Genomic DNA, 26,889 nt, shown 5'->3' with positions numbered 1-26,889 from the left:
TTAAAATTAACAAGAAAAACAGTAAAATTCTACTGACAGAGTTCCATACATTCAGTCATATTTACCCTTTTAATGATGCATTTTTGTTTTTCTGGGTTAAATTTATTTTATTTTAACAAAAAAAGGTGGTTCTAGCATTGAGAAACTGATGGACAATCTGTAGATAACAACCCCCAGCTTCTGTGGTATTATTTTAAATTATGAACTGCAACGCCCAAATATTAATCTAGTCGTTCCATCATTGCTTTATGTTTTTTTTGTGCTGACCTCCACTTACTTTTCTTCAATGTTGTCAAAAACTAAAGATAAACTACAAATAGCTAAATATACAAGTAAAAACAATAAGTTAACAGGCAAATTAAATAGGATCTAAATGAAAACATAAAAAAATAAGATTATTTAAATGAAAATATGAGGGGGAAAAAAACCCTGTAATGTGTTGATACCTTTTACAGGTAAGCAAAATATGAAACAGCTTAAATACTGATTGTATTTAAACTGTTCATCTTTAATTCTATTTTTATTTTTATTTTGTAAATCTGTCAAATATTTACAGTGGGATACTTGTTTTTGGGGGATGGGATCTCTAGCCTACCTTTTATTAATGTCTTTTAAATTGGTCACTAGGATTTCCAACCAACCAGAGAGGATCGTCATCACCTGTTCACAATCTGTAGGTCATTAGGCTGCTCCAATTATCCATCCTCATAAGGCCCAAAGGGGTTTTAATTGATTTTAAATATGTGGTGATTTTGGCATGACAGTGAAGTTCAAAGGTTCACCATTTCCCCCTTTTATATTTCATAAGACATAGTGCGTGCACAGAATAACTGAATGTTCAGTGGGTAGAAGTGTATAACCTGAATGAACCTCCGCTCTTGGCCACTAGAGCGACAAAGCAACGAGTCATTTTGAAAGCCCAGTCAGTGTGAATGAATGGAGGAGAGCCGGATGGTCGATCGGAGACTCCACAGAGCAAACTAGGCTTCACTCTCAGCTGTGCGCCTTGCGTAAAGTTGCTGTAAGGAAATCATTCCTCAGAGCTGCGGGTTTAAAGGCCACCGGACAAGATTTTCGTCCTCTAAATCCCATCATTCCCATACAGACCGAGCTTCACCAGTTGAGCTTTATTGTTTCCCCCCTACCAACGTCGAGGAGCTCTCTGCTTGTTTTTCCTGCAACAGGTTATTTACCGCTGTGCGCCGCGTCCAGCCTGCAGCCCTGATCCCCAGCGCTGGTTAGTTCAGGTAACTTTCTGCTGCTGTGTGCGAAGAGCGATGCTTTTCTTTGCGATCTGAGCTGCATGCAGCATTGTGCTCCACACCGAGCCGAGCTGGTCTGAACCACGCAACCCGAGCCCACCGATCCGTCTAGTGTGGTAGCAGGAGCGAAATGAAAATGGCCCCAACAATGAGACAGCCGAACAAACAGTAGAGTCCGATCCGTGTGGAGCTTCGAAACGCCGACAAAGACCCGAGAAGTACCTGGTTGTTAGGCGGCGGAGGAGGAGGAGGGTTCTGCAAGGAGGGATTGATGGTTCCGAACAAGTGGAGCATGAATTCGGTTCTGCACAAATCGCCTCCAAGGAGCTGGCTTGGGCTCCGGTTAAGACTGAGTGAGTAGCCTACGTGTTTGTTGCATGTGTTGGTGTACCAGTTGGACACAGTGGACAGGTCAGCGTGTTAAAGTCAAGCTTACTTAAGTTACTTGGACCAGGGCAATTCTCCAGGATCCAGGGTGGGATCCACCAGTTCTGTGTGGCCCGGATTCCTCTGGGCATCATGGTTCTTATAAGTTTTCGTGACCAAGAGTTTACCAGACTGACTACAAAGTTTTCAATCCAGTTTTAGACATTTCTCCTGTAAATGCAGGAATTCTGTCAAGGTCATGCTTTGAATACAAACCTTGCTGGACAGTTTGTAAGATGGATGGTTGAGGAAATGGATGGATGGATGGATGGATGGGTGGATGAGCAAGGAAATGGCTGGATGCATGAGGAAGGGGATGGCTGGGTGGATAGATGGGTGAGCAAGGAAGTGGATGAATGAGAGGACATGGATGGATGGATGATAAAGTGGATGGATGGATGAGCACAGAAATGGGTGGACATTGAAATTGGTGGATGGAACAAGGTGATGGATGTTGGATTGGTGGACAGATTTTGGGATAATAGATGGACAAACAGCGAGGTGGATCTCGCATTGATTTTCTGACAATGTGATGGGATATTAAGTCTGGAAATGGCTTTTTCCCTCTTTTTCTTTCTGTACTTGCCCAGATCTGGAAAATGTTAAATAGTAATTCCAAACTTTTCCATGAACTTTGCTCAGGAATTCTGAAGCATCAAAGCTAATGGCTGGATTTGGCAACCTTAAGCAGTCATCCAGTCTTGTGTAAAGTCAGAGGAGGTAGGACAGGCTGATCTGAAGTCCTGCCCTGGAACAACATTCAGATGATGGATCTCCACTCTCAAGCCCAATCCCATTGACTGCACTGTTTTTCCTACTCCTCTCTTCTCTCACAGCTATAGTTTAGATTTATCCAGTCTTCCCCTGACTGCTTCTGTTTTACATATTCAGGTAGTAAGCAAAATACATGGCACAGGTAGCCAAAGTACAGTAGTTCTAAACAGCGAAGCACAAAAACTCATAACTCAAAGTTTAGAATCTACAAAAGGATAAGAGACAAAGATTTTCTTTATCTCGTCTTCAAAGTGCTTTGCTCTATTTGCCTGATGGTGCATGTTCATGCGTGATGCACGCAGTGCTGGCAGTTCATGGGTTCATGCAGTAAGTAAAGTAAGCACAGAGTTTAAAGTTTAGCGGTCTTAATTGGTTGAGTCTGGAACCCCTCAGTGTTCCAGGCCACCGGAGTCTTAAGCTTGTCTTAAACACACAGGTCTAATCTGGGACCAGATGTCTTGTCTGGTCTCTGTTTTCCTCTGAAAAACAAGGAGCCCAGGCCAGAAATCTCAGCTCTGTCTGCTGTGATTCGTTCTCAGGACAATTAAACCATTTTGCTTTATGAATGATGCTCCAACAGTTCAAACTGTGTGAACTTGAGTCTGGGAATGATAAAGTTACAAAGGTTTAAGTTACCTCAGATCTTTAAAGAAGTATGCCAACAAATGTGCTGTTTGTAGTGTAACCTTCATCTCAAAACATTTTTATATATACATACATGTAGAAAAAGTTACCATGTTCATATGTTAAAATGCAGTTTCCTATGTCTTTTTATTTTATTTTATTTTTTTAATTATTTCAGCCAAACCTCCTTACCTTGACTTCTTAGACCAACTTTCATTAGAGCTTTGCCAAAGTATTCACATCCTTTAAACTTTTTCACATTGCTAACTTAGTTGTATTTTATTTGGATTTTGTATAATGGATCAACCCAAACTAGTGCTTAACTGTGAAGAGTGTTTGTTTTCATCCCCCCCTTTTTTATTCTGACGCACCTGAACAAAATCGAGTGCAGCCGCCTTCATAAAATTTAATCTCAGGATAAAAGGAGCTGCTCCTTTGAAGACATCAGAGGTTTGTTGAGATTATTAGTGAACAAACATCACCATGAAGAGTAAAGAACACAGCTGACAGGTCAGGGATAAAGTTGTGAGGAAGTTTAAAGCGGGGCTAGATTAAAACAAAACAACATAGAAATAGGAATATCCTTTAATATCTCACTGTGGAGGAAAATCAGGTGCAACAGCAGTAAGTTTGAGATTCACACAAAGGTAAGTAAATTTATACAAATAAGGACAAGACTGTAGAGTAAGGGCACATTTACAACATAAGATAAATAATACTGCACTGTTTCTAAACATAGCTACTTGGATTATGTGCAGCTGAGTAAGATTTTTAAAGAGAAAAAAAGTCTTCAAAGTGCAAACATTTCTGCAACAATGCAATTCAAAATGCTTTATGTCATAAACGTATAAAGCAATAAACATTACATTTTGTCAAATGCCATCATCAAGCAACTATACATCAAATATACATCTTAATGTATATTTGATGTATACCTCGATATGTTCCTCCTAAACCAGAAGACTTGAGTGGATAGTAAGTATTTAAATAAGAAATTAAAAATCTATGCAAATGACAGCAGAAATGTTTTGAAATTAGAAACTGGGCAGCAGTTATGTTGACACCGAGTCTGATTCTTAAGTCTTGCAGCTGCTGGAAGGAAGGATCTATGTTGATGCCCCTTTGTGCACTTACGATGCAGCAGTGCTTCACTATAGGAGCTTTGCAGTTCAACAACCGGTTGATACATGTGATGGAAGACATTGTCCAACGGGGACCTTAGGATGTTTGCCAGGCGTCTTCTGTCTTTCAACGCTTCCATTGGGTCGAGGGGACATCCTAGCATAGAGCTGGCCTTTCTGTTGACTTTATTTTAGGGATGACGAGATCCTCTGGTCAGGTGGGAGAATCTGTTGACAGGATGTTTCCTAGTGATTCAGATTTGGTTTTTGAGCAAAAGTGAAAAGATGTCAAAAGAAAGCATTGAAGATGAAAAATTGAACTTTTTAAGCCTAGATGCAAATTGCCATGCAACCTGAAAATGCCATCACTGCTGTGGAACATGGTGGTGGCAACGTTATGCTATGGGGACAGGAAATTGGTCAGAAACAATGGTTGGAGCTAAATCCAGGACAGTTCTGGATGGACACCTGTTAGAGGCTGCAGAATATTTACGACATGGGATGAGATCCACCTTCCAACGGGACAACGACCCTAAAACGTACAGCCAGGCCTTCTGTGGAGTTGAATTGATGCTTTGTGTTGGTTTATCACAAAAAATCATAATGTGATACTTTGAATTCACATAAAGTGCATACAAGATTACAGCTATAATGTGACAAACTGAAAAAGGTAAAGAACTATAATCGCTTTTGGAAAGCATTGCAGATTTACCCGTTCACCGGGAAGTCAGTTTCCTGAAAGTCTTCTCTCTCTGCGCCATATAAGGATGACCTTACTGAGTTAACTCTAAAGATGAGGTCAGTTCTATACTCGGAAACAGCCATCGGCAGAGCATTTATTGCATTTCATATCTCAATCTTGATCTGGCTTGTGAAGGACCCAAATAGAAGTAGAGACCGGGCCAGCTATAATAATGACAGTAAGGTGGAGAACTGCTGTGAGATGGACACTGTGAGATTATTCTCTTAGTGGAGTTGCGTGGGACTTAATCTTTATAGGCTCGTCAGTGCTGAGGGAACATATGGAGAAGGGTTCAGTCTCTCTGCTGGAGACTGGTGTAACGTGGGCGTGTGTGCCGTAGTGTGTTTGTTGTATATATGTTAGTGATTTTTAGCCTGGCTCAAGGCCTGTTGGCGTTCTAAACTTCCTTGTTTGGACTGTCTCTCCATTGTTTCATTGTGATTTCCTTTCTCGTTCCCCTCTTTGCATTTCTCTTCCTGATGCCATCCCAGGTCACAGTTTTTTTTCTTTTTCTTTTTTTCCCTTCAGCTTTCATAAGTAAAATTCTCAGTCTCATGCTATGCTGTGGCATGTTCTAATATGGATTTTGCACGAACACAATTGTTCTGTGAAAGCCTTGATCTGCCCTCAATCTCATTAACACCAGTGACCCTGGAGACGTTTTCTTTTTTAAATTTCTTGTTTGAAATCATCCAGTAGAGTGCTCTGCATTTCTCCACAGTCAGAACTGGTCAAAACTGACTCAGTAGTGTTGGTCTCCACCTCTTGGTTAAGTGTAAAGCGTGTTACAGTCTATAATTAAGTATATTCATGCACTTGCACAGTAATCCTCTCTATTGTGTCCAACAGAAAACATGCTTATTTTCATGGATTTCAGTATTATGGTATTGCTGCATGTGAATTTTACTCTGACAGAGCTTGATATTGTATTTAGAGATGTTTGTCAAGAAAAAAAAATCCCTTTTGGCAAAATTAGGGAGTGTTAACTTGTTTTGATTTTTGAAAATGTTCTAGGGTCGTATTTCTTTTAAAATGGAAATTCCCCATCGAATCCCTTCGGTCTTGTCATTTTGATTCCTCTGTCTTACTTTTGAAAGCTGTCATGTTAAAGTAATTAAACTTCTAATAACTCCATCCCCTTAACTTAAAACTTTGAAAGGAAATGGAGTTTAGATATTTACATCAAATTTAGGTTGTCGTGTGGTTAACATTGGCGACTGGAATGTTACCAACGTTCCATTTGGAATGTTCATTAATATAAACTGAAGGAAATCTGTTCATATTAATGATAGTGTTGAATATTGTAATGATATTTATTTTAATTTACCCACATTTTCATTGATTGATAATGTTTTTCCATAATTGCCGTAAGCCCAGCACTTTCCCTGAGTTCTGACATCTTGGTCACAGAGATCTATTTCAGTTTTGCGCTTAAACAACAAATGTGTGCAAAACTTTGTCAATATTCCAGTAATGTTTATAAAACACAATTTTATAATTGCAACGTTTCCATTAAATAAGAAACATAATAAAATTGTAGGTGAATAAGTTTGTTCACGTGACAAGTTGTCATGATCAGTCAACAACTTCCTCTTGTCTTCTTCTTTGTGGTTTGCACCAGCGCCAACATCTGGTTGTTGACCATCTGACTTCCATTGCGGTTTTGTGAAATGAATCCATTGTGATACGGCCAAAAAGTCACCATATAATAGTGCCAACACTTTTTGTCAAAAAACTTTTTTTTTTTTTTTTTTTCGAAATTAACGTTTCCATGAAGTGAATTTATTTTCAAATTCTTAAATTGTGCACTTATTTGGTCAATGGAAATGCAGCAAGTGAAAGTTTATGTCCTGGACAGATTGGAAAAATATATAGGCAAACAAAGGTTTTGAACTATTATACTGTTCCAAATGTAACTGAGCAGTTTATTGCACATGTTGTAGTTTTGTATAACACTGATCAAACCAGAGGGATTTTCTGCTAGACAGCACTGGGATGACTTTCTTTGAGTAGATCATGAGTAGTCAGCGTTCAACCAAATTCTGCATTAGCAATTTCTGTTTGGGTAAAGCTCATAAGCCTTTGTTTTGCCGACGGTGAGTCTGATGGATAGTTCTGTCCAGCCAGATACTTGAGCTAAGAAGCTTTACAGAATATAACCCAACTGAACTTGCTATTATAGGAAGTATTCTTTGTCTCTTTAACTGTTAAGCTGTGATCATCAGATGAGATTTTTAATGCAAGATTGACAGTGGTGTGTGTTTTTCATAGCTTTTATTTTGAAGGAAATAAATTCTTTGTTCCTTAAAGCAGAACAATTATTAAAAAAAAGTTTAAGAGATCTTCTTAAGGTACACCAGACAAAACGAAGGTCGACATACTGTTTACAAGAAAATATGCAAATCTAGAGGTTTGTCTTTCGACGAGGCTCTCCCTGCTCGGCAAAGGTGAATATCATATTACACAGAAACAGGTGTTGCGGGATTTCCACACGTGACTGCAGTTTCAGCCAGTTTGCAGTCAGGGATGAAGTCATTCGCATAAACGTCCCACAGCTGGAGGCTTATTTTTCTTCAGTCTTTCCTCACGCATGTTTTCCTACCATCCATCTCTCTTACGCCCTCCCAGAACTCTTGGCTGTCAGAGAACAGAAGCCCAAACTGTTCCTTGTGCCTTAACTTTGACCCTTAAACAAACAAATTGTCGTCATCTGAAGGGACATGCCTTTAAAACTGTGTGTTCTCTAGGCCATATTTGATTGTGCTGGAGAAGGACTTGTTTAACTGAGCTGTTTTTAATGCACAACTTTAATCTACTTTTGCTTTTTAAAATCAAGAAAGATGTCAGGCAGTAAACCTGAAACGACTTCAGTTGATCAAAGAGCCTTCCAGCGTCTCATTGTGTTAAAAGGCCAATGGTGAGCTGCTTTTCTTTAAAGTAAGCAGTAGATAATTAAAGGGACTACGTTAAGGTCAAACACGCGCGCTTACACACACCTTCTCTGAGGGGAAAACAGAACTGCAACCATTTATCTCTGAATGTGTCCTTCCACACTTCTAACCTCCACCCTGGCTAAATGACTGTTTATGAACATTGCAGCCTTCCACCTGACAATAACTGTACTTTCAGCGAATAAGTGTTTTTGATTCCCATTGACTCTGTTATCGGTCTCTCAAAGGTAGAACCTCCACTGCAATTTCAGCCAGATTTTTCCAATTATGGGATTATTTCTGTCAACAAGTTGAGGAGTGGTTGTTGGTTCCTCGGAGCTACTGCTTCAGGAATGGACTGTTAAATTATACAGTGCTTTATGGTGAATCTGTCAGAGAGGATAGTCCTTTTTACTCAGATGGTTCATGTGTTGTCTCTTTGCATTGCAAACTAAACAAAGTGTACCTTTTGGGAGTACATTGCAATACTTTAAATGCACTTTTAAAACGATCTCACTTGTGGGTTTGATATTTTTTAGGTAACTTCTTCAAAAACTTTTCACTTTTGTTTTTTGGACTAGCCACACTAGCTATATTTCCATCCATAGATTTTCAATTTTTAGACTGTAGAAATTGGGTCAAATTCTTTCACAAGCTTCACACAATAGTTTGCTGGAATTTTGGCCAATTCCTCCTTTAGAGATCTGAACCATGTCAGCTTCTGCTGGGAATTAAAATACTTTTTAAATCATATGTTGAAATATCAACATAAAAAAAATTAGCAAAGCATGTTGGATTCAAAACAGTTTGTTTACATGTGTGCCTTAGAAAAGGCAAATTGTCTTTGTCATCTTGGAAAAACGTGTTTATTTTTTAATGTCCAACTTTTTTGCACTTTTGAAATGTCAACATGACATTCAGTGGTCTTATGAGGGAAAAAAGGCTGTGAAAAGTTTAAGAAGCAGAAGTAATGGCTCATTTATAGAGTTTGGAAATATTGGCTACAGTTATATTTTATTTTTATTTTTTTACAACACATGTTCAATTCAAAGCAGTTTGATTTTTTTCTGCTATTAAAAAAGAAACATAATACAGTTGACCAAAGTTATACTGGAGTTAAAAATTCAAATCTGAAATATTTTAGATAAAACTAAGTGCGATTAGGGTGGGGAGTCATTTGGTGCTGCAGCTAACACTGTGGTGTAAGAAAGTTTGGACAGCACTGTTTGGTTGATAATGCTGTTCCTTGGAACATCTTAATCAAGGTGAACTTTCTTCACTGTGTTTGTGTGCGTGTCACTTGATGGGACTCTGTAGACTACTAAGTTATCAGATTACCTCTGGAAAACTTATTGGAAAAAAAAGACAAGAAGGGGATTTTAGGCTGACGTTATTGCATTTAGCTGCGACCAAAGTAACAGAAAACTGAACACTTAAAGTTGCTGCTCCACCATTTGTGGCACAATTGCATAATTAGAACATTGAAATGACATAAATCAGCTACACGTTTATTAATCTCAGGATCTGAATCCTGATTTTCTGGTAAAGGGTTAACTTCAGCCTCTGTGATGGGCTGCTTTTGCTAAATATAACCTCCAACCTTCACTCACATGGCCACGCTGAAGCCTTTAACGACACCATGTATGATGACACTCGGCTTCACACGACTTCTCTTCTTGCCGCAAACACACTCCAAAAGGCCTCGTTTACAGTCCTGTCATTCTCACACGCACTTCTCCTCAGCGCATCATTGATTCTTCAGTGAGTGGGAATCTACTGGGGATCCAGTTTATTGATGATTGACACACACAAACAGTTTTGTCTTCCTGTTTTTGTCTAACTGTAATAATTTAGAGGTAGCTTAGTTGCCTATTTTCAAAGACATTTGTTTGGCTTTCAAAAAAATCTCAATGCTTTATTAGAAAATCAATATCTGCCTCTTCTGTGAGGAGCATTGCACACATGTTGAGGAAAAAAAACACAAATCAGTTTCAGTTTATTCTCATTTTTAAAATCCACCAGATAACTAAAGAAAACGTCAGTGTTGAGAATTGGATGAGTGTGCAGTTCTTTGAGTCTTACTGTCACTGAGATGTTTTCAGGCAGCCAATAGACTAAATAAAACCACAACTTGTTTGTTTTACAGTCTCTATAAAAAGGCTCCACAGTCTTGTTAAAGTTGTACATTGTTTTGATGTGGAAAAGAAGGCAACAGTTTTCTTTAACGCCACAGTCTTTACAAGCAGAATCAGAATAATTTAAAAATAATTTTTCATTTAAAGTTTTCTAGATTGAGCCTTTGCTCCAGCTGTGATATTCATGAACCACCAGCAGTATGAAACTAGTTGGCTTTCTATTTAGCCAATCAGAGAAGAGTTACAAGACATTTATAAGACATGTTTTGTACAGCAGTCCAATTGTAATCAAGTATGGTGTACAAAGGCAATGAGGTACTACAGGGCGTCACTCCAGAATTCATAAGGCTGGTCCGGGAAGCTGCCAGGAGGCCTTGGGCAACACTAAAGAAGCTGCAGGAATTTGTTGGCCACATGTGAAAACTGTCTACTGTATTCTTCCTACGTCTGGGCCTCAGGATGGTCTAGACAAATTGACGCTTTTCTCAGAAACTTCATATCCAGACTTGGCAAAATTTTGCCTTACTATTTACTAAGGGTGTACAGACTGATCGAGGTCAGGAGATGTTGCAGGATTTTGGAAAATATAAAATCCCTGATTATCCATGTTGGTTAAATTTCACCCCAAAATTAAATTATCATCAATCCAAAAAATTCTTTGAAGGAGGGTTGCATTTTATTTGGAGTACATGCAGTTGCAATACTATTACTAAGTATTTCAGTGGCTTAATACATTATTATTCACTCATGTTTTCCTCTTTTATATCAATTTCTCCTTGATGTCTCCACCTTTTGTCAGGTTTAACACCCAAGTTATGAATGTTAAGGGTGGTTAAAGTCGATCCAACAGCCAACATCTTCTGACATGCAGATTTGGAATTCATGACAATTGCAATATTCTATCCTACAAAATACCACTTCCTGATTGCTTGCATTGCAGTACCGATTGGGATTAGGCATCTTTTGCATCTGTAGTTTTTAATGAATCTAATGAAGGTAGTCCAGGATTGGTTAGACCCAGGGGTCAGCAACCTGTGGCTCTTGGTCTTTGGCCAACAATAATAAAGAATTGAACAATATCTTAAAATGTTGTTCAATACTTCACTATTTTTGTGAAGTATTTTCTTGTATTTAGGTTGGAAACTACATTTTTGTCATCTGAAAATTCCAGTGACGAAAATGTATTTATTCATTTAATTTATTTGATTTTCTTTATTTTAAACCCCAAAAATAAGATTGGTTTTCTGTCATTTAAAATCAAAGCAAATGTCTGAGTATATTGTAAAAATACATATATATTTATTTTGTGAATAATCATGTAGTTTTTGTTTAGTTGGCTAAAAATCAAAAATGGTTCTTAAAGTTGTAAAGGTTGCTGATCACTGGGATTGATATGTAGAGGTATTAATCACTGTTGCCCACATGGCTACTTTTATGGTTGGACTTTTTATTTATTTTTTTACGAGACAACACAACGTAAAAAAAAAGCCCTTCAAACTCTCTATCACATTCATTTTACACTCTAGCTTTACTTTACTTTTTCGACAAACTTTACATTTCAGCATTATAATCAATCAACGTTATCTTTCTGTAATACTTTTCTGTGTAAAACTGACACAAATGGCAGAAGTAAAGATTACGTCGTCAGAACTTGATGCAGAATTTAGTTTTTAGTAAAATGTACTGGAAGCCTCATTAGGAGGAATGCAATAGAGAGGCTGTGGTGGAGGCAAAACATCAGCTGAGATCTTTTTATTAAGCAAGGGTATATTTTTTTCTTTTTTGTTTTTGTGTTGAGAAGGTTCTGTATGACTTGGAGGTTTTGAATACAAACCTAATCGGCCATAAGACATGAAGTCTTGCGTAGGGGTGATGGGAAGGGCTGGTCCTGGGTGTTCGTTGAGCAAAAAGTTTACATGTCAGATCATAAAGATTATGGTATTAAAACAATCCTTAGGTTCTGCTGAGGGAGGAATGTAACATTTAGGTATTTTTATTTTTTTTTTTTTCATTCAAATTCTTTGTAAGCTCCAAGAAATCCAAGCGTAATCTTTCAACGCTATACAACAGCAATTCCAACCCAGGTAAGAGTAGCTAGAAATTGGACAATGTTCCTGCTCAGAGTCTAACCTTCTGCTAAGAATATGTTTTTCCTCATATGAAGACTTTATTCAACTGACGTAACTATGACGCTTTTTATAATGGTCTACATATTGTTTAAGGAAGAACTGATCAAAATGTTTTTCAATATAGGTACTCCTGACACAACAGACTTGGATTTTCTGCTCTTCAGATTGCTTACAAAAGGGCCCCTTTATTAAAAACTGATCTTAAGAAGGAAGATAAAAGGCAGGCCGTCCGATTTTTCTGCCCCCCTTTCACTCCCCTTCGGCTTCCCGCTTTGTTTCTGTAGTAGGTGGAAATTGGCCCTTGTGTTTGCAGCCGCGTTCTCATCCTGCACGACTGCTCTCTTCATTAAAAGGGAAGCAGCGCGCTCAAAGCTGCTTCAGATTATTACCATATGTCTGCAAGGCCCGGAGCTGAGCAGCAAACCAGCTCTCATCCTACCCTCTAATTTCTTATCCCAAAATTGGACATGTGGGTCGCTATGTGTGACAACGTCCCTCCCTTCCCCCGGCCGGTGCAGTACGTTCTCACAGTATTTCTTCTCCAGTTTTAGACGCATAATAGCAGTGCTTGAACATTTCAGCAACACTGGCGGAAAATATTATGCTTGACGGGAAACGTCTCTGCATGTTGCTTCAACCCCTTCAGCTGCCCTTCAAAGATATCGAGTTAGTGGAGTGCATTGTCTCAGCTGAGTGTTTTGTAACTAGGCTTTCTGTGGCCCATTCTCGCATCCAAGAGGACCAATGTGTTCATTGTACCTCCACAGAAATGACTGAGCTCCCTCTGCACAGAGCTGGTGCTTTCATGGAAGGAAATAAATCTTTCAAGACCCATAAAGGGCGAGGGCACTAATCAATGCAGAAAAATGTCAGCCGTTTACAGTTTGAGCAAAACATAAAGAAAATCCCCTCTGGATGTAGGAGGGTGCTCAAAAAGAGATCTTTGTGTCACCCGGTCCAAAAGCCATTGGCTTAGATTGCCCATCCCAGCATGCAACTCACCTCAGCATGAATACAACACTTGTCCGATGGAGTGGGCAGAAAGCCCCCCCCGTCATCGCCAGGAGATCCTACACATGAGCTGCTTGGCTCTCACAAGAGTTCTGTGCAGTTTGAGGAAACTTTACCATGGATGACATCAAGGCTCAAAGGCAGCAGCAGGAAAGGAACCGTTACTTGCTCCTGGAGATAAGATTGCGACACCTTTTAGCAGCTGGACGTCTGTAATTTTAGTCAGGAATAGCCTGCTTAAATGGATTAAAAGAGGACAGCAGTTGGTGCTTGACAGCGCCCAGTGGGTGGCTTTTCAGTGACTGATTAGTGGAAAACTTAAAAAGGTCCATAGGATCAACAGGAAGAGGTTCTGAAACAGAAGGGCCATAGATGGATGTTGGTAATTGCTTTGTTGGTGGCACTGGAGAAGGTGGTTCCAGGCTCTGAACCTTGGAGATGTAATGGATTGAATTAGTTTGCTCACTTAATTGCACATTTATGACTGGTCAGATTCAGAAGGTTTAAAGAAAGTTTTAGCAAGTGCGTGCCAGATGAGGTAAAGATCCAGGACATGCAGACGGCAGTTAAACCGGTTGCCAGGTTTGATTTTTCTAATACATTGGAAGGATTTAATGCAAGTTTTCCTTGTGTTTTAAGTGAAGATGGTGGTTTGTAATTATTGTTTAGTACAGGTGAAGCTCAGTTTTGAGGTAATGTTTTAAACACACACCTGATAGTCATTACTGTATAAAGGAGCCACTCCTTGAAGATGTTTCTGTACTGGAAGAAGCGAGGTGAATATGAGCTGGAGGCGTTGATGCCTCCCATCACACAAATGACAATGGAGCGTTACTCATGGTCGTCATCACTGGACGTCATCCATGATCTGTCTGGTAAGCTCATCTCTAAATGGGAAGATCAACTCCTCAGACTTTGTGTATCTGGGAACAGGAAGCTGTGTAATGGATGCAGCATGATCATGTGGATTCAGTCAGATGGCACATATGTAGTCATTGAAAGGATTTATTTTTTTTTTTGACAGGGCTAATGTTAAATGTCAGAGTTAAATATTAGGACAAACATGAAGTTAAAATTGTTTTGAGATTTTCCAGAGTTGTACACTTCTTGCTTTTCTGCAATTAAGCCGAAAAAAATTTAACTAAGAAGTCTTTTCTGTTTTAAAATAATAATAAAAAAATCACCGGGTCCACAACCTCTCAAAAGGTAAAAGGAAAATCCATTTTGTAAAAATAAACAAACCAAAACTTGCAATGCAAAAAAATATATATATATATATATCCATCCATCCATTTTCTGCACACCCTTGTCCCTAGTGGGGTCCCTCGTGGTTTCCATCTCCAGCAAACGTTTTGGGTGAGAGGCGAGGTACACCCTGGACATGTCGCCAGTCTGTCACAAGGCAACACGTCAATAATTAAAATCCGCAAATTCTCGAGACTCCCTCTCAAAACACTTATGGCTGCCTATTTTAATAGCCAAAAATATCTTCATGCGCATTAATACACTCAGTAGAAACTGTTTTCACTACTGCAGAAACTAATATCTGCTCATGTCAGGTATTAGCCAATCAGCACCTCGGAGTGCTGATTGGCTAATAAATGCAACTCCTGGGTTGTAAATGCCAGCCAATATTGTGTAAAGTAGCATTGCAAATAATTATTCCAGCTTCCCAAGCTACATTTTCTTTCAAATATTTTAGATATGTTCCATTTAAAAATCTGTGACTAGGTGGATTTTCCATGAATAACTTGGTGTTGTATTCCTAAAAAAATCCCAAAACAGACATGGCTCCACGGTACTTAACATCCCAAGTACAATATCACCTTATGTAAAGTAGTTTTTTTCCCTCATTGCTTTATTCTTTAGTAGAGTGAACTCACTAAAGTGGCAGGACTATAAGGTCATAGACATACGAAGGAAATTTGGAGTGAGATTCGCCACGCATGAAATATTTACCGGTGAAGTGCATGGCTGAAGCTAAAAGGCTTCCTTGTCTCGTCTCAGACGTTTTTGATGTGGTACGGGGCACTCACTTCCCGCTGTGCTGCCCAGTTCATGCCATTAGGAAAAAGGGAAATTACTTAAAAAAAAAAAAAAGTTAGACAGGAATGTCCTTCATCCTGTTCTTTTCTCCCAGCTGGTCTTTTGGTGTTCTAGCTACTGTTTAGATGAAATCAACAAGAGGAATGCTACATATTAAACTGTAAGCTGTCAAACCTCATCTTGTACTATTTTTATCAACTTAATAAAAACATCTTTTAATGTGGTTTTAATATGCAGCAGCAACAACAACTTCTGTATTAAATATATTTTGTGATCATTTGGAGCCAAATTTGGAATTGGATTTATTTGATAGGTTCTGGATCCAGATGATGAGTTCTGAAACGCTCTTCTTTCCTTATGCCAGGTCTCATTTTGGAATAAACGCATTTTCCACTACCCACACATAGAAAAACAAACAACTCTTCATATATAGATAAATTATAGAATAATTAAAAATGTAGGTATTTTGACAGTGAAGAGGCAGAAGTTATCGTCATTTATATATTAGACTCTCCCCATGGCCTTTTGAAGTTTTCATTTCCTACAGCTGTCCTTTTGTTAAAATCTTGGTATAGTTTTTCATATCTCCCTTAAATTAACTTAGGAAATCTGTTCAGTTGTCAAAATTAACCCTTTTTTTTTAGTTACAACCTCATTTTTTCTTAAACACTATGAAAAACTTATTTATGCTTTTATGTTTCCTTTAGATTGGTCAGCTTCATTGTTCTGGGTGGTGCAATATCCTTTTTTTTCTTTTTTACTTTTCTTATGAATGTGTTTTTACTGTTGTGAGACTGTTTTATTGTGAAGTAGAAGTATCAACAACTCTAGCTTATGACAAAATCCATGTTTTAAGGATATCATTTGGAACTTGATGAGACAATAATTTTTTTTACACAGTTTTGCTTGTCTTCCTTTCTGCACCCTGCTATGTTAACCCAAGTGCTTTTAACCAAGTTAAAAGCACATTATAACCAAGTTAAAAGCACATATTTGCATATCTAAAGTCATATTCTCCCAAGGAAGAGTAGAACATGGTTATTTTCCTTCTGACACAAATACCTCAGAAAATTAAGCAATGCATTAAGCTTCTCATGACTCCTCTTAAATATGGAGAGGGGTTGTTAAGGTCTTGGCTAATACCTGACCTCAGTGTAGGAGTCATTGTCCTTGCATAATTACAGAGCGGTGGAAGAATCTTGCGTTTTCACATTGTCATTAAACAAATTTTAAATGAGTCGGTACTTATTCAGAAATTTGTTTTGCAGTCTGTCTGGTAAACTGTAAATCGTTGAGCGCTCCTCCACCCTTTGGAAGCGTCTGCACTTGTTCTGTGGTTTTCAGTTTTAAACGTGGCGACCCCAGGTTTGCTCAGATGTGGTGGACGAGGGAGAAGGATGGAAGGAATGAGTAGGAGAGTGGGTGATGCACATGTGTGTTTTCACCAACAACATTTGGCTAAATGGGAGGGTGCTGCCCCCGCTGCCACTGAATACTCAGCATTAAAAACAGCTGTGTTCAGCTTGATTCCTCCACCTGTACTGTAGAGGAAAAATGTTCCAGGGTTCTATCTTCACACTAAATGACTTCATCATCCTAAAATAGTGCAAAAAGTCAAGTTGTCTGTACAGAATATGCCACAATATCTCCAAGGTTTCCCCCCAACGTGTTATAAGCCTGGTGGGCTGCAAGGCTTTTCTTGCGCCCCACCAGGCCAAGTGTGGTTATTTTATAGGTTTTTTTTTATACACCAGTAACGGTGGTGGCAAAGACAGGCTAGAGTCTCTTTGACATGATTGGAAGTGCAATGGCAATACAATATGGTCAGTTTGTCAACACACGGGGAGGCTCAGGGTTTTTTTTTAAATTCATTTGAACTTTGTAAACATTGCCATCTTTACCAATCTACCTGCTAACACCTTTAGCGAATTAAGTGACAAGTCACGGGTTTAGCAAGTTTTCTGGGAAAACCATGTATTCCATATTGGTCGTATTATAAGAAAATCGAAACTTGGGCAACATAAAATCACAAAGCGCAGAGATCACCAACATTGAAACGTCACGTGTTATTTAGATTAACTCAAGAAATTTAATGCAGAATTATTGAATTTTGAACAAGATCAGCTTCAAAATATTTTGAATTACTTGAAACAACTTGATTTGGAAAAGAAATGTGATAGAGATAAATGGAGAACACATTTGAAATGAAGTGTTTTCATGCATTTGTCTTCATCTTTGCCATCTTGCTTTCTTACTTCACAGCTTTTCTCGCCTCTTTGTGCTGATGTGTCTGTTTCTATGCCAGAACTCCTTGACTGCATGCCATCCACCTGCCTCCCATCTGCACCAGCCTTTTCCCTACTGTCCCACTGCAGGGAGGTGTATGTTACTTTTTGTTGAGGTTTGGGGGGAGGGAGACGGTGTTTGACTAATAGAAACACTGTGTGAAAATGAGAGGAGTTAAGCCCTAACAAAGGCACTCATAAGCTCTGCTCTTCTCCGTGTGCCATGACGAGACCTCACTTAACTAAAGTCAGAGCCTCGCATTCTTAACATTCCTAGGAAAAAAAGGCTTAAATCTAAATATGTTCAGTTCAGCCTCTTCTCATTAACATGGAGTTATGAATTTAAGAGTTCAGGGCATGAGGGAGAGGCTTTGCTTTGACAAAATTCGGACAACGTCTTAATCCAAAAGTGTGGAGTTTATTAACTTATGTATGACTTGCCATACTGTATACTAGTAACCACTTTGCTGATGAAGGCGAACAGGAATGATGTTCAGTGCCAGCAAAGCTTGGTGGGGGGGGGGGTAGCTTAAAATCCCAAATAAAAGCCAATCTGATTGGATTACGCAGTCTGTTCCTCTACCCTAATGTAATCCGCTATTGATAAGTAGCTTATTGCCTTTAGTAGTCGCCCCCCTTTTTACCATAAAGTGTAACACTTGGTGAAATTCTTATTCATTTGAGTTATTTGCTTTTGTTGTTTTAATTTGCCATATTTTTGAAAGGGTGTTCAAATGTATTAATCATAAGGGGGGAAAAAGGGTGATGTAACTCACAACTTTCTTCTACTACTGGGTTAGAGTCCCAGTTAAACTAACCAATGTTAAACAATGTTTAACTGAAGTCCTAAAAGGGGCACGGGTTTTAATGTTTTTATCTTTTTTAATCTTTTTTTTTCAAAATCTCTTTCTCACTGTTTATTCAATGTCACATGATGTTTTTATTTTAATTATGTAAAGCACTTTGAAATGCCTTGCTGCTGAAATGTGCTATACAAATAAAATTTGATTGATTGATACAACTACCAGTATGTCACTAGATCACATTGTTTTCTCATGTATGGAATCCTACACAATTTTTGGATAACCTTCACAGGAGATGGCACACACAGAGGTTGTTTTAGTGGGCCGCTTTCAGATGAGCACAACGTTGCGCTCAAATTGTCAATAGGCAGAAAAGATCTGCTGTAGCGGTGTGCTGCATTAATTCTGATGAAGCTTTTGGCTGCAGACTCCCCGTTGTTTAATGATCTTGTTAAGATGCTCAGGGTTGTCTGTGATTTTGCTTGAGTTTTCTGAAATATGTATCTTTGCACAATAATCTACAGATGATCCAGAAAAGTCAATAGGAACAGAACCAGCCTTCTTTAACAGGTCGCTTAGCCTATTTAAGTCTTTGGCTCTGATATTTTTACCCCAACAAATGATTGAGTTGACTTGGAAAAATGAATTGTGTGAATCTCTACAGACATTGACAGCTGTCTTGGCATGTGCAACTGACATCATACAGACAGAAAGCGGCAACATCCAATACAGTCGTTCCCGCACAGTAAAAACCATTATAAAGGGTGAAAAATACTTTGACTGTTGGGGAAAACCCAGATTCATTTGGTAAACAAAATGGTGCGCACTGCTTATTATGCAGTTCTGCAGGACATTCCCAGGAAAATGAAATGTGAATTATCAAAGTGAACATCTTCCAACATGACTAATATGAGTTTGCAGTCAACTGTGTGCATGTTGTAAAGCTTCATAGTTCTTTTTCTCTCTCACTCCACCCTTAGTTTAATTGTATTTAGTTGTCAGATTCATCAAATTCTTATCTTCAATTTTTTTATTATTTTTTTTCCACAAAATTTGCATATAAATTTAAACGCAGCGTAAGCAGAGCAGTTGGAAAAGATCTTGTTGAGATGAAATGTAAAACTTCAGTGTTTCATCTCATATTCTCATCACAGGAGCTAACTGGCTCCACAGTGCAGCACAGGAACCGCTGTGGGCTCAGTTTTCCTGAGTGAGTCACAGTAATAACAGATTTTGGGCAGTGCACAGTTGGCAAATGTGATGTTTAAAAAGCAACGAAGCTGCAAACCCTGGACTCCAGACATACTTCATGTAGGATATCACAGTAAAACCAGAAAGAACATGCTGTAGGGATGACTTTAATGACTTTTCTTGACTTTCTTTTGCCTCATTGCGTAATCTTTTCCCTAATTAATAAGCTTTTATTATTTAGGATTTGCTGTAAAATGTCTCATTTCCTGCAGCCCAAGGACATTTATTTCAATATTTCTAAATATGTTTTTGATATAAGGTGTTTTTGCTTGTAGCTGTAGAACATTGGTTATTAAAATTTCAGATCTCACTGAACATTTAAACTTATGATTTGCCTTTGTAGGATGCAATCTAATCCCTAAATTGAAGGAAGAATTTCGAATTAAGAGAATGCAAAGAATGGAAATGGAAACCGATACACTCAACGTGGTTGATTTAAGCTGGCCTTGACTGCTCTGGCTTATTTATGGGCACCTAAAGGATCTTTTCCCCCGGGCAGTGTCTCGTCGAGCTGAAGCAGGCCAGCACAGGGGCTGTGCGGACGCGACACACAACCGTCTCTTTAGTGTGCAGACTCATTGTCCACCGTCACGTGTGTTCGTGCGCTGTGTGTGCTTGTGTTTGCTTTTTTGGCTTAATCAGCACTGCTGAGTTCAGGGATTCCAGTTCATCAGAGAGAGAAAGTCAGAGAGTCAGCAAGATATGAACAAGTAAGAGAGAAGATGGAGGTTCAGCAGATAGAGCTGTGTTTTACAATGAAACCCGTAATCAGGAGAGGGTTGAGGGAAGGTTAGCTCTTAGGGTGGGAAGCTTATTTAGGAATATCATTTACAACTCTGGTTATTATAAAATAAACTGCATTGGACTCTGTCTTGTATTAAATTAAACAAACCTAAAGTTGAATTATCAAGAAATTGATTTTTTTTTTTTTTTACATCAAAAGCAGAGCTTGGTTGTGGGGATTGCTTTCTTACAACAGTATTGAATCGTGTGTTCACTAACATGCTTATTAAAATGTATTCTGAGATTAGATTTAAAATGTTACTTTAATCATTGCTGTCTTTAAAAATTCAATATTTCATAATTTTTTTTTCCAACAACTCATGTTGCAAAAATCTTTAGTGTAATATGTATATTTTTTTTTAAATTCAGGCTCCAAAACGAAGTTTGATTCTGACTTTATCTGTTTGTGGGTGTCGTATATTCATTGTTTTTTTTTTCCCCCCTTTTTGACAAAGCTTGGATGAAAAAGCTCCTGTTTTAACGTAGATCTTCATAATAGCTCAAATTAAGTAAAAAGTGTATAAACAACATCTTGATCTGTATCTCCAAGTCTTGGATGCTAATTTTTTAAAAGTGGGATTGCATAGAGCATTTAGTTAGTGTCTTCCATGCATTAAATGTCATTTTTTTCTAAAATGCTTTTGGATAAGATTTGTCTTTACTTGAGGCTGATGCTGCTCGTCAGAGCAATGCAATGGTGGAGCTCTACTACAGCTGCATGATATTATGAAACCTTGAATTTATTTAGGCTATTATGGAAAACAATGAGCATTAATTTTTTTTTAACTATATTTTCATCATGGTATTAATTCACTGTGATGAATTCATACCTGTTTCAAACTAAATATTTAATTAGCAAGCTAAATATTCAGTCTATCAACCAAATATTTAGATCTAAAATAAATATTTAGTAAATGAACAGGATGAAAATATGAACCCTCCATTATGAACCTCTGCGTCTCGCCATGGTTAGGTTTTGAGTTGATCTGAAACATGGCATGGCCTCTGAACATTTATACTTCACTGTCAGGGTGATAACTTTTCCAGATCGCTGTGATCTGATATGTCACCAGTGAGGCCAAATAGCATTTGTTTCGTGCATAGCTGTGAAGTTTGGCTGTGATGCTGAAGGGTCTAGATCTTTGGGAAACGCTTCAGCTGGAGGCTCCTTCTGCAGCCGGCTGCTTTTGTAAACCCACAGGGAACCATTATCCCTGAAGCCTTCTGGCAGTGGCCGTAGTCATGACTGAGAGTGCATTTCGGCCTTCTTCCAGCAGAGAGGAGACACAGGAGAGACATTTCCCCCCCTCACCTCTTCCCAGAAGGTGGTTGAAGTCAGACAAAATAGACTCTGCTTCAGCTGGATTACTGAAAGGTGTTCAAAGAAAGGTTTTAGCTCATATACTGGCAGGGACCTGAGACCAGATCTGCTGTTTAGGTCGAGGCTGCATGATTGCAGTGATTGTCTAATGGGCTGATGTTCAGGCTCTCATGTCAAATGAGGATGAATCCTCTTGGATACATGACGGTTACTGGGCACAACTACCCTGTCACTATTCATCTTCTTTAAGGATGTTTTAATTCAATTTACTGAATAGTGCCTGAACATTACCATATTAGTATAACAGTGCAAGTAAAAGTATTTGTCCAACGGTCAGGGCATATGCCTCATTACTAAAGCATTTGTTGTTTCACTCTAGTCTGTTTAAAACAGTGTTATTTTATTTTTCATCTGTCCTTTTCTTTATAATTTTTTTTAAAAGGAAAGTGAAAATGGAGAAAATATTCCAAATGCGTAACTCTAGAACAATCATTGCTGAGAGTCTTGAAGTACGTAAAACTGTTTTTAGATGTATTTCATCTAATCTCACTGCCGTCCTCGACAAAATTTGTCAAAATAAAAAAGACAAAAAACATGTCACACTCTGCGCATAATCATATAAAATCTAAATAGATTACACTGACTTTTGTGGTAACAAAATACATTTATTGTTTTGTGAAAGTGAGCGCTGAGAATGGGGCAATGGTTGGACTGGTTGAAGAGTGTACAAAAAAAGTTTCAGTGGATTTGTATTAGAAGTTAACTCATACGCTGTATTTTCACATCAATCATTATTACTTAGTCTTGTTTTTACTGTTATTTAGCATGTTAACGTGTAGGCCGGCTGACCCGTTCCTGTGGGGAGGCCAAGGATTGAAAGGTATGCACCAATTACAGCGTTTTTCCATTTTCCCCTGACCTACAAGGGCTGTTAAATCCGACTGCATGACTAAAGGTGACATTTTCCGTTTGCAGCAGTACAGATTTTTGACCATTTCCTTCTTACTGATGCATTATTGTTGTTTTTGGCCTTAAAGAACAGCCACAAAGTGACTTCATTTTCTCGTAGCGCTCCATCTCCATTACAGAAGATCTACTGCTATTCCACCACTCATATTGCAATGACCAGCCGTCTTGGCACACCGGAAGGGTTTTTGTCGTAATTTTTGGAAATTTGAGAACTTTTGCAAATGGCACCTTTACTGCCAATCTCTACTTCACTTTCCTGCCCTTCCTTTCTCCTTTCCCCCTGTTATGTTTTGCTCATTTGGCGGACCAATAAATACCGGTGCACTCACGGTCTCTGTTATGACATTGTTATCTTTTGTGTACGTGTCGAAGGCACAGATGTAAACACTGCCTTTTATCGTGGCCTCAATACAGCCAGTCAAATCGATGTTGGGGGTTTATTTGACAATGGTGATTTGTTGTCGTGCAGTTGAAAGCGGCAAGCTCCCCCATGATGAGGGCACTTTCCTACAATAAGCAGACCGGCCTTCCTCTCATTTACTTTTTTTGCTTCCTGTCTCTTTAGTCATTATTTCTCTTTGATGTTCTTTCAAAAAAAATCCCATCCTTTTTTTCTTCTGTTTACCTTTCCATCAATAGATCTCTTTAGCCAATTTCTTCTGCTTTTATACACATGGCCTGTCCGACTAACCGATGACTTTCTTGCGCTTACAACCGCTCTCCGTTTTTTCTTTACTCACTTCACCGTTGAATAAACACACACACTTTTAGTCTTAAACTTAGCAATGTATTCTTACATCCCTACCAAGAAAGGTGTGTTGGTGGAAGTTAAGGCTGCTGGGTGGCTGATTTTAATGTGTCTTTATTCATAAAGAAATGTCAGAGTGACCCATGTGTTCTCTTTCAGATGATAAACCAGTCCAGGAGGAAGACTGGGTGGTTTGTCAGTACCCTGAGTGTCCTGACCACCGAAGGGCCTCTAAGGTAAGATTATTAAATTTAAACGACATAAATCTACCAAACGTATTTGCATGGCAGTGAGAAGTTTGCCATACACCTTTCACTTGGATGCTGTGGCATTTTTGGCTTCAAGATTTGAGATAGTGGGAAATTTGTTGACTTTGATGTATGTAATGTAGACTGCATCTTTGGTCCGTCTCTCTTCAAACACAGACAAACTGCAGCACTTTGTCAATGTAAGAGAATGTCTTAGTGATTCAAGAAGTCTGGAGCCAGCGGCTGTCTTCAGGAGATTGAATCAGGTTGCAGTTTGGACAGTTTAAAAGTATTTTTTATTTTTTATTTTAATCGGCGTCATGGAAATGTCATGCTATGGCCTCAGACTTAACTGAGGCAACACATCTGTTTGTGTTGATTCTGGGCAGCAGAAGTAAGTTTAGAGATTTAATTTGGTGACTAATGGTGTGTTGTATTCTGTAATTACTGAGTAACTGGTTTGCAATTTAGCTACGGTTTGAGGTTGTGACACTTGCAAATGAACCAAATCTGTCGACTAGCTCTTTAACACTGGGAAACTGAGAAAAAAGGTAAGCAGTACTGCTAACGGCAGATGAGACATGTATATGTTAGGTTTAAGAAATAAAAATTAACAGTTAAATTCTTTATGCATTAATCAGTTCATGACATCCCAGGCTTTCAGGCCTTGACCAAAAACTAATTTTTGGTCAATTTTTCGTTTCAAAGTGAAAACACCTTTTGCTGCCATCCATAATACCATTTCTGGCCATTGTCATGCAGGTAAACATCAACATGGCTACTTGCTTCCTCAAGTGACCAGCCATGTCACATGAATACATTAGCAGTAGTGCAAACGATCCTTCAGAATAATCACTAAACTGATGGTGCTTGCTTTTACTATTTGAAATCTGTGTTTTAAGTCAGTAATTATTTAATATTGGTGAAAAAGTACTTCCTCCATTAGCACATTATTTCACAATAACAATATATTTTTCCCATAAGTGAAATAATCTGCCAATGGAACAAGTACTTTTCATAAATATAAAGGAATTATTGAATTAAAACAAGATCCTACATATTGCTAAAGAGTTACTTGTAAAATTAGCTTTTGCTTTACCTCAATCAGACCAATCTTGGTGAGATTTTGTGTTTTTGAGTGTTAGATGTTTAAGTGTGCCAAGAAAAGCAAACGTGTAATAAATCTTTGAAGGGGCAGGGAAGCAAATATTTGAAGATGTTTTCACTGCTGGAAATACAATACAAAGAATAATCTGAAGGAGTCGACTGACAAAAATAACTTACAATAGCTACATGACAAATGAAGGGGAAAAAAGTTGCAGTAAATTTTAATCTCCTTTATTAAGATTAACTACACATATTCATTCATTGTTGAGTAAAGCTTTTGGCAGCAGAAACGGCTTATGCACACATTTAGTTAGTGTAACTTCACATCTGTCTACTGATAAGTTCTGGGTAGTTGATGAATGAAAGTTTAGATGATAGCAATCTCCCACTTTACCACTAGATGTCGGTAATTGTTGCATATTTTCTGTAATTGTTGCACACTGCTTTTATAATTAGTGGTTTCCTTGATTAAAAATTGACAAAGTAATGACCAGCTTTTTAAAATCATGCCATAACTTTTCCATGACTCCATTCAAGTCTGCACTGAACCAGACTGTAATGGCAAAACTTGTTTTGGTTTGGATCGGACACTGATTAGGGGTTCGGGTAGGAAAAGATGGATGTAGGCAGATGTGATTTGGCCTCTTTGCTGTGTGTCGTATCAGCAGTGAAAAAGGTGAAGCAGAGTCCCAACGCTGCTTTTGTTCTTTCAGGTGTTTGAAGGGGTGAAAGTCTTGGGGCTCTGTGTCTGGCCACCAGACTGTGAAATGAATTATTCCTTTGAAGCCACTGGTTTCTGAAAACGGGAGACGGGCCAGAAGGCCAGGGGAAATCGCCGTAGTGTCTGGTTTGTCCGTCAGTCTGGGTTGTTTTGGTTTGTCTGGTCCGCCTGGACGTCCCCCCCTCCTGCCATTACGACCGGGCATTGGGAGGATTTTCTCATTGAATCGAGATGTTGTCTCCTGCTGTCTTCTTTGCGGGAACAATGGGAAGGGAAGATGACAAAGAAAAGATTTATGAATTGAGACAGCCTGTTGGGAGAGGGAGAGAGCTGGTTATATATAGTTTCTCTCCATGGAAACTAAGAATAATAAAAAGGGGAGGAAAAAAAAAACAAAGTGCTCAGTCTGAACCGCCCGTTTCTCTGTTCTCCACATTACCGAGACACTAAAATGTAGTTTCCTGAAAGATGAAATCACTTCAGATTCTCCAGCCTCCCCTCTTGACAGATTCCCTCCTGTTTTTTAAAATTTGTTTGGAGAGTTGTGAATGAGATGCAGGACATTCTCCTTGGTCTGGGTCAGGGTGGATGTTATTATGTAAGGAGATTAAGGAAAGACATTTCCCTGTGTTGACTGCAGACAGAGGGAAGGGGACCAACGGTGAACGCTGCATCTCATCAGCCGGTATAATGGCAGTTAGACTCCCCTACTTTTCCTCCCTCCAGGACTCCTGGCGTCTCATCCGTCTGCTCTATTTATCTCATTTTTATTTTCTTATCTAGGCATAAACTATTTAATGAGACACTTGATTTAAAAAAAAAAAAAAGTACCTCATGCGATGTGATTTGCAATCGTGCTTCTCCTATCTGCTGGTAGATGGTGGAGACCATTTTTCTTGTTGGCAATTATCACCCAATTATAACTAGATTTGGGTACTCAAAACAATAATTTTCAATAGCTTTCCAGTCTACTCTGTGCTTGGAAAAGATTTGTTTTCTTGTTCAGACCATGGCCAGTATAAAACTATTAAAATAGGTTTTATTGGCCGAGTTTGTGCAAACAAGCAAGGAATTTTACTTTGCTTTCACAAGATTAGAGCATATACAGACTTTAGAGATTTAAGAAAAGAGCGAGAAATATGTAAAAGAAAAAGCAAAGCAGACCAGCACAGAGGGACAGATGTGCATATTTTTATTTAAGATTAGCCGCCGACTATTTTGGCTTTCTGACCTACATTATGTAACTTATAAAAAATATTTTTCTACATATTTGTTAAAACTGTCACTATGTAGTGACAATATAGTATGAGACAATCCAGTGCTAAACAACCAATCAGAGCCAGGAGGAAGGCCTTAGTGCTGTCAATCATGCCTGTCTGTGTGGCGCTCACCCCCTTGCTACAATGCATCTGCTTTCTGCAGAATCCGGCATGAATTCGAAGGCTGTTTAGCA

General features: G+C 38.6%; 1 protein-coding gene across 2 annotated transcripts in view; it reads left to right on the top strand.

Moving 5' to 3' along the window:
• The first annotated feature begins 702 nt into the window (after positions 1–702).
• LOC103150993 (pleckstrin homology domain-containing family G member 5) overlaps positions 703–26,889 on the top strand; it is a 77,198-nt gene continuing 51,011 nt past the window's right edge. The window contains exons 1-2 of one of the 2 annotated variants that reach the window (XM_016681057.1): positions 703–1,615; positions 23,520–23,596. In XM_016681057.1, coding sequence (XP_016536543.1) covers positions 1,534–1,615; positions 23,520–23,596 — 159 coding nt within the window. In that variant the 5' untranslated portion in view covers positions 703–1,533. Of the gene's footprint in view, positions 1,616–13,252; positions 14,030–23,519; positions 23,597–26,889 lie in introns of those variants that run through there. The other variant, XM_007570788.2, reaches the window with a different exon arrangement.

This window comes from Poecilia formosa, unplaced genomic scaffold, assembly GCF_000485575.1.
Source record: "Poecilia formosa unplaced genomic scaffold, Poecilia_formosa-5.1.2 Scaffold268, whole genome shotgun sequence".
Taxonomy (NCBI): Eukaryota; Metazoa; Chordata; class Actinopteri; order Cyprinodontiformes; family Poeciliidae; genus Poecilia; species Poecilia formosa.
Note: the sequence above shows the minus strand (reverse complement) of the source record. Positions and strands in the feature narration are given on the sequence as shown.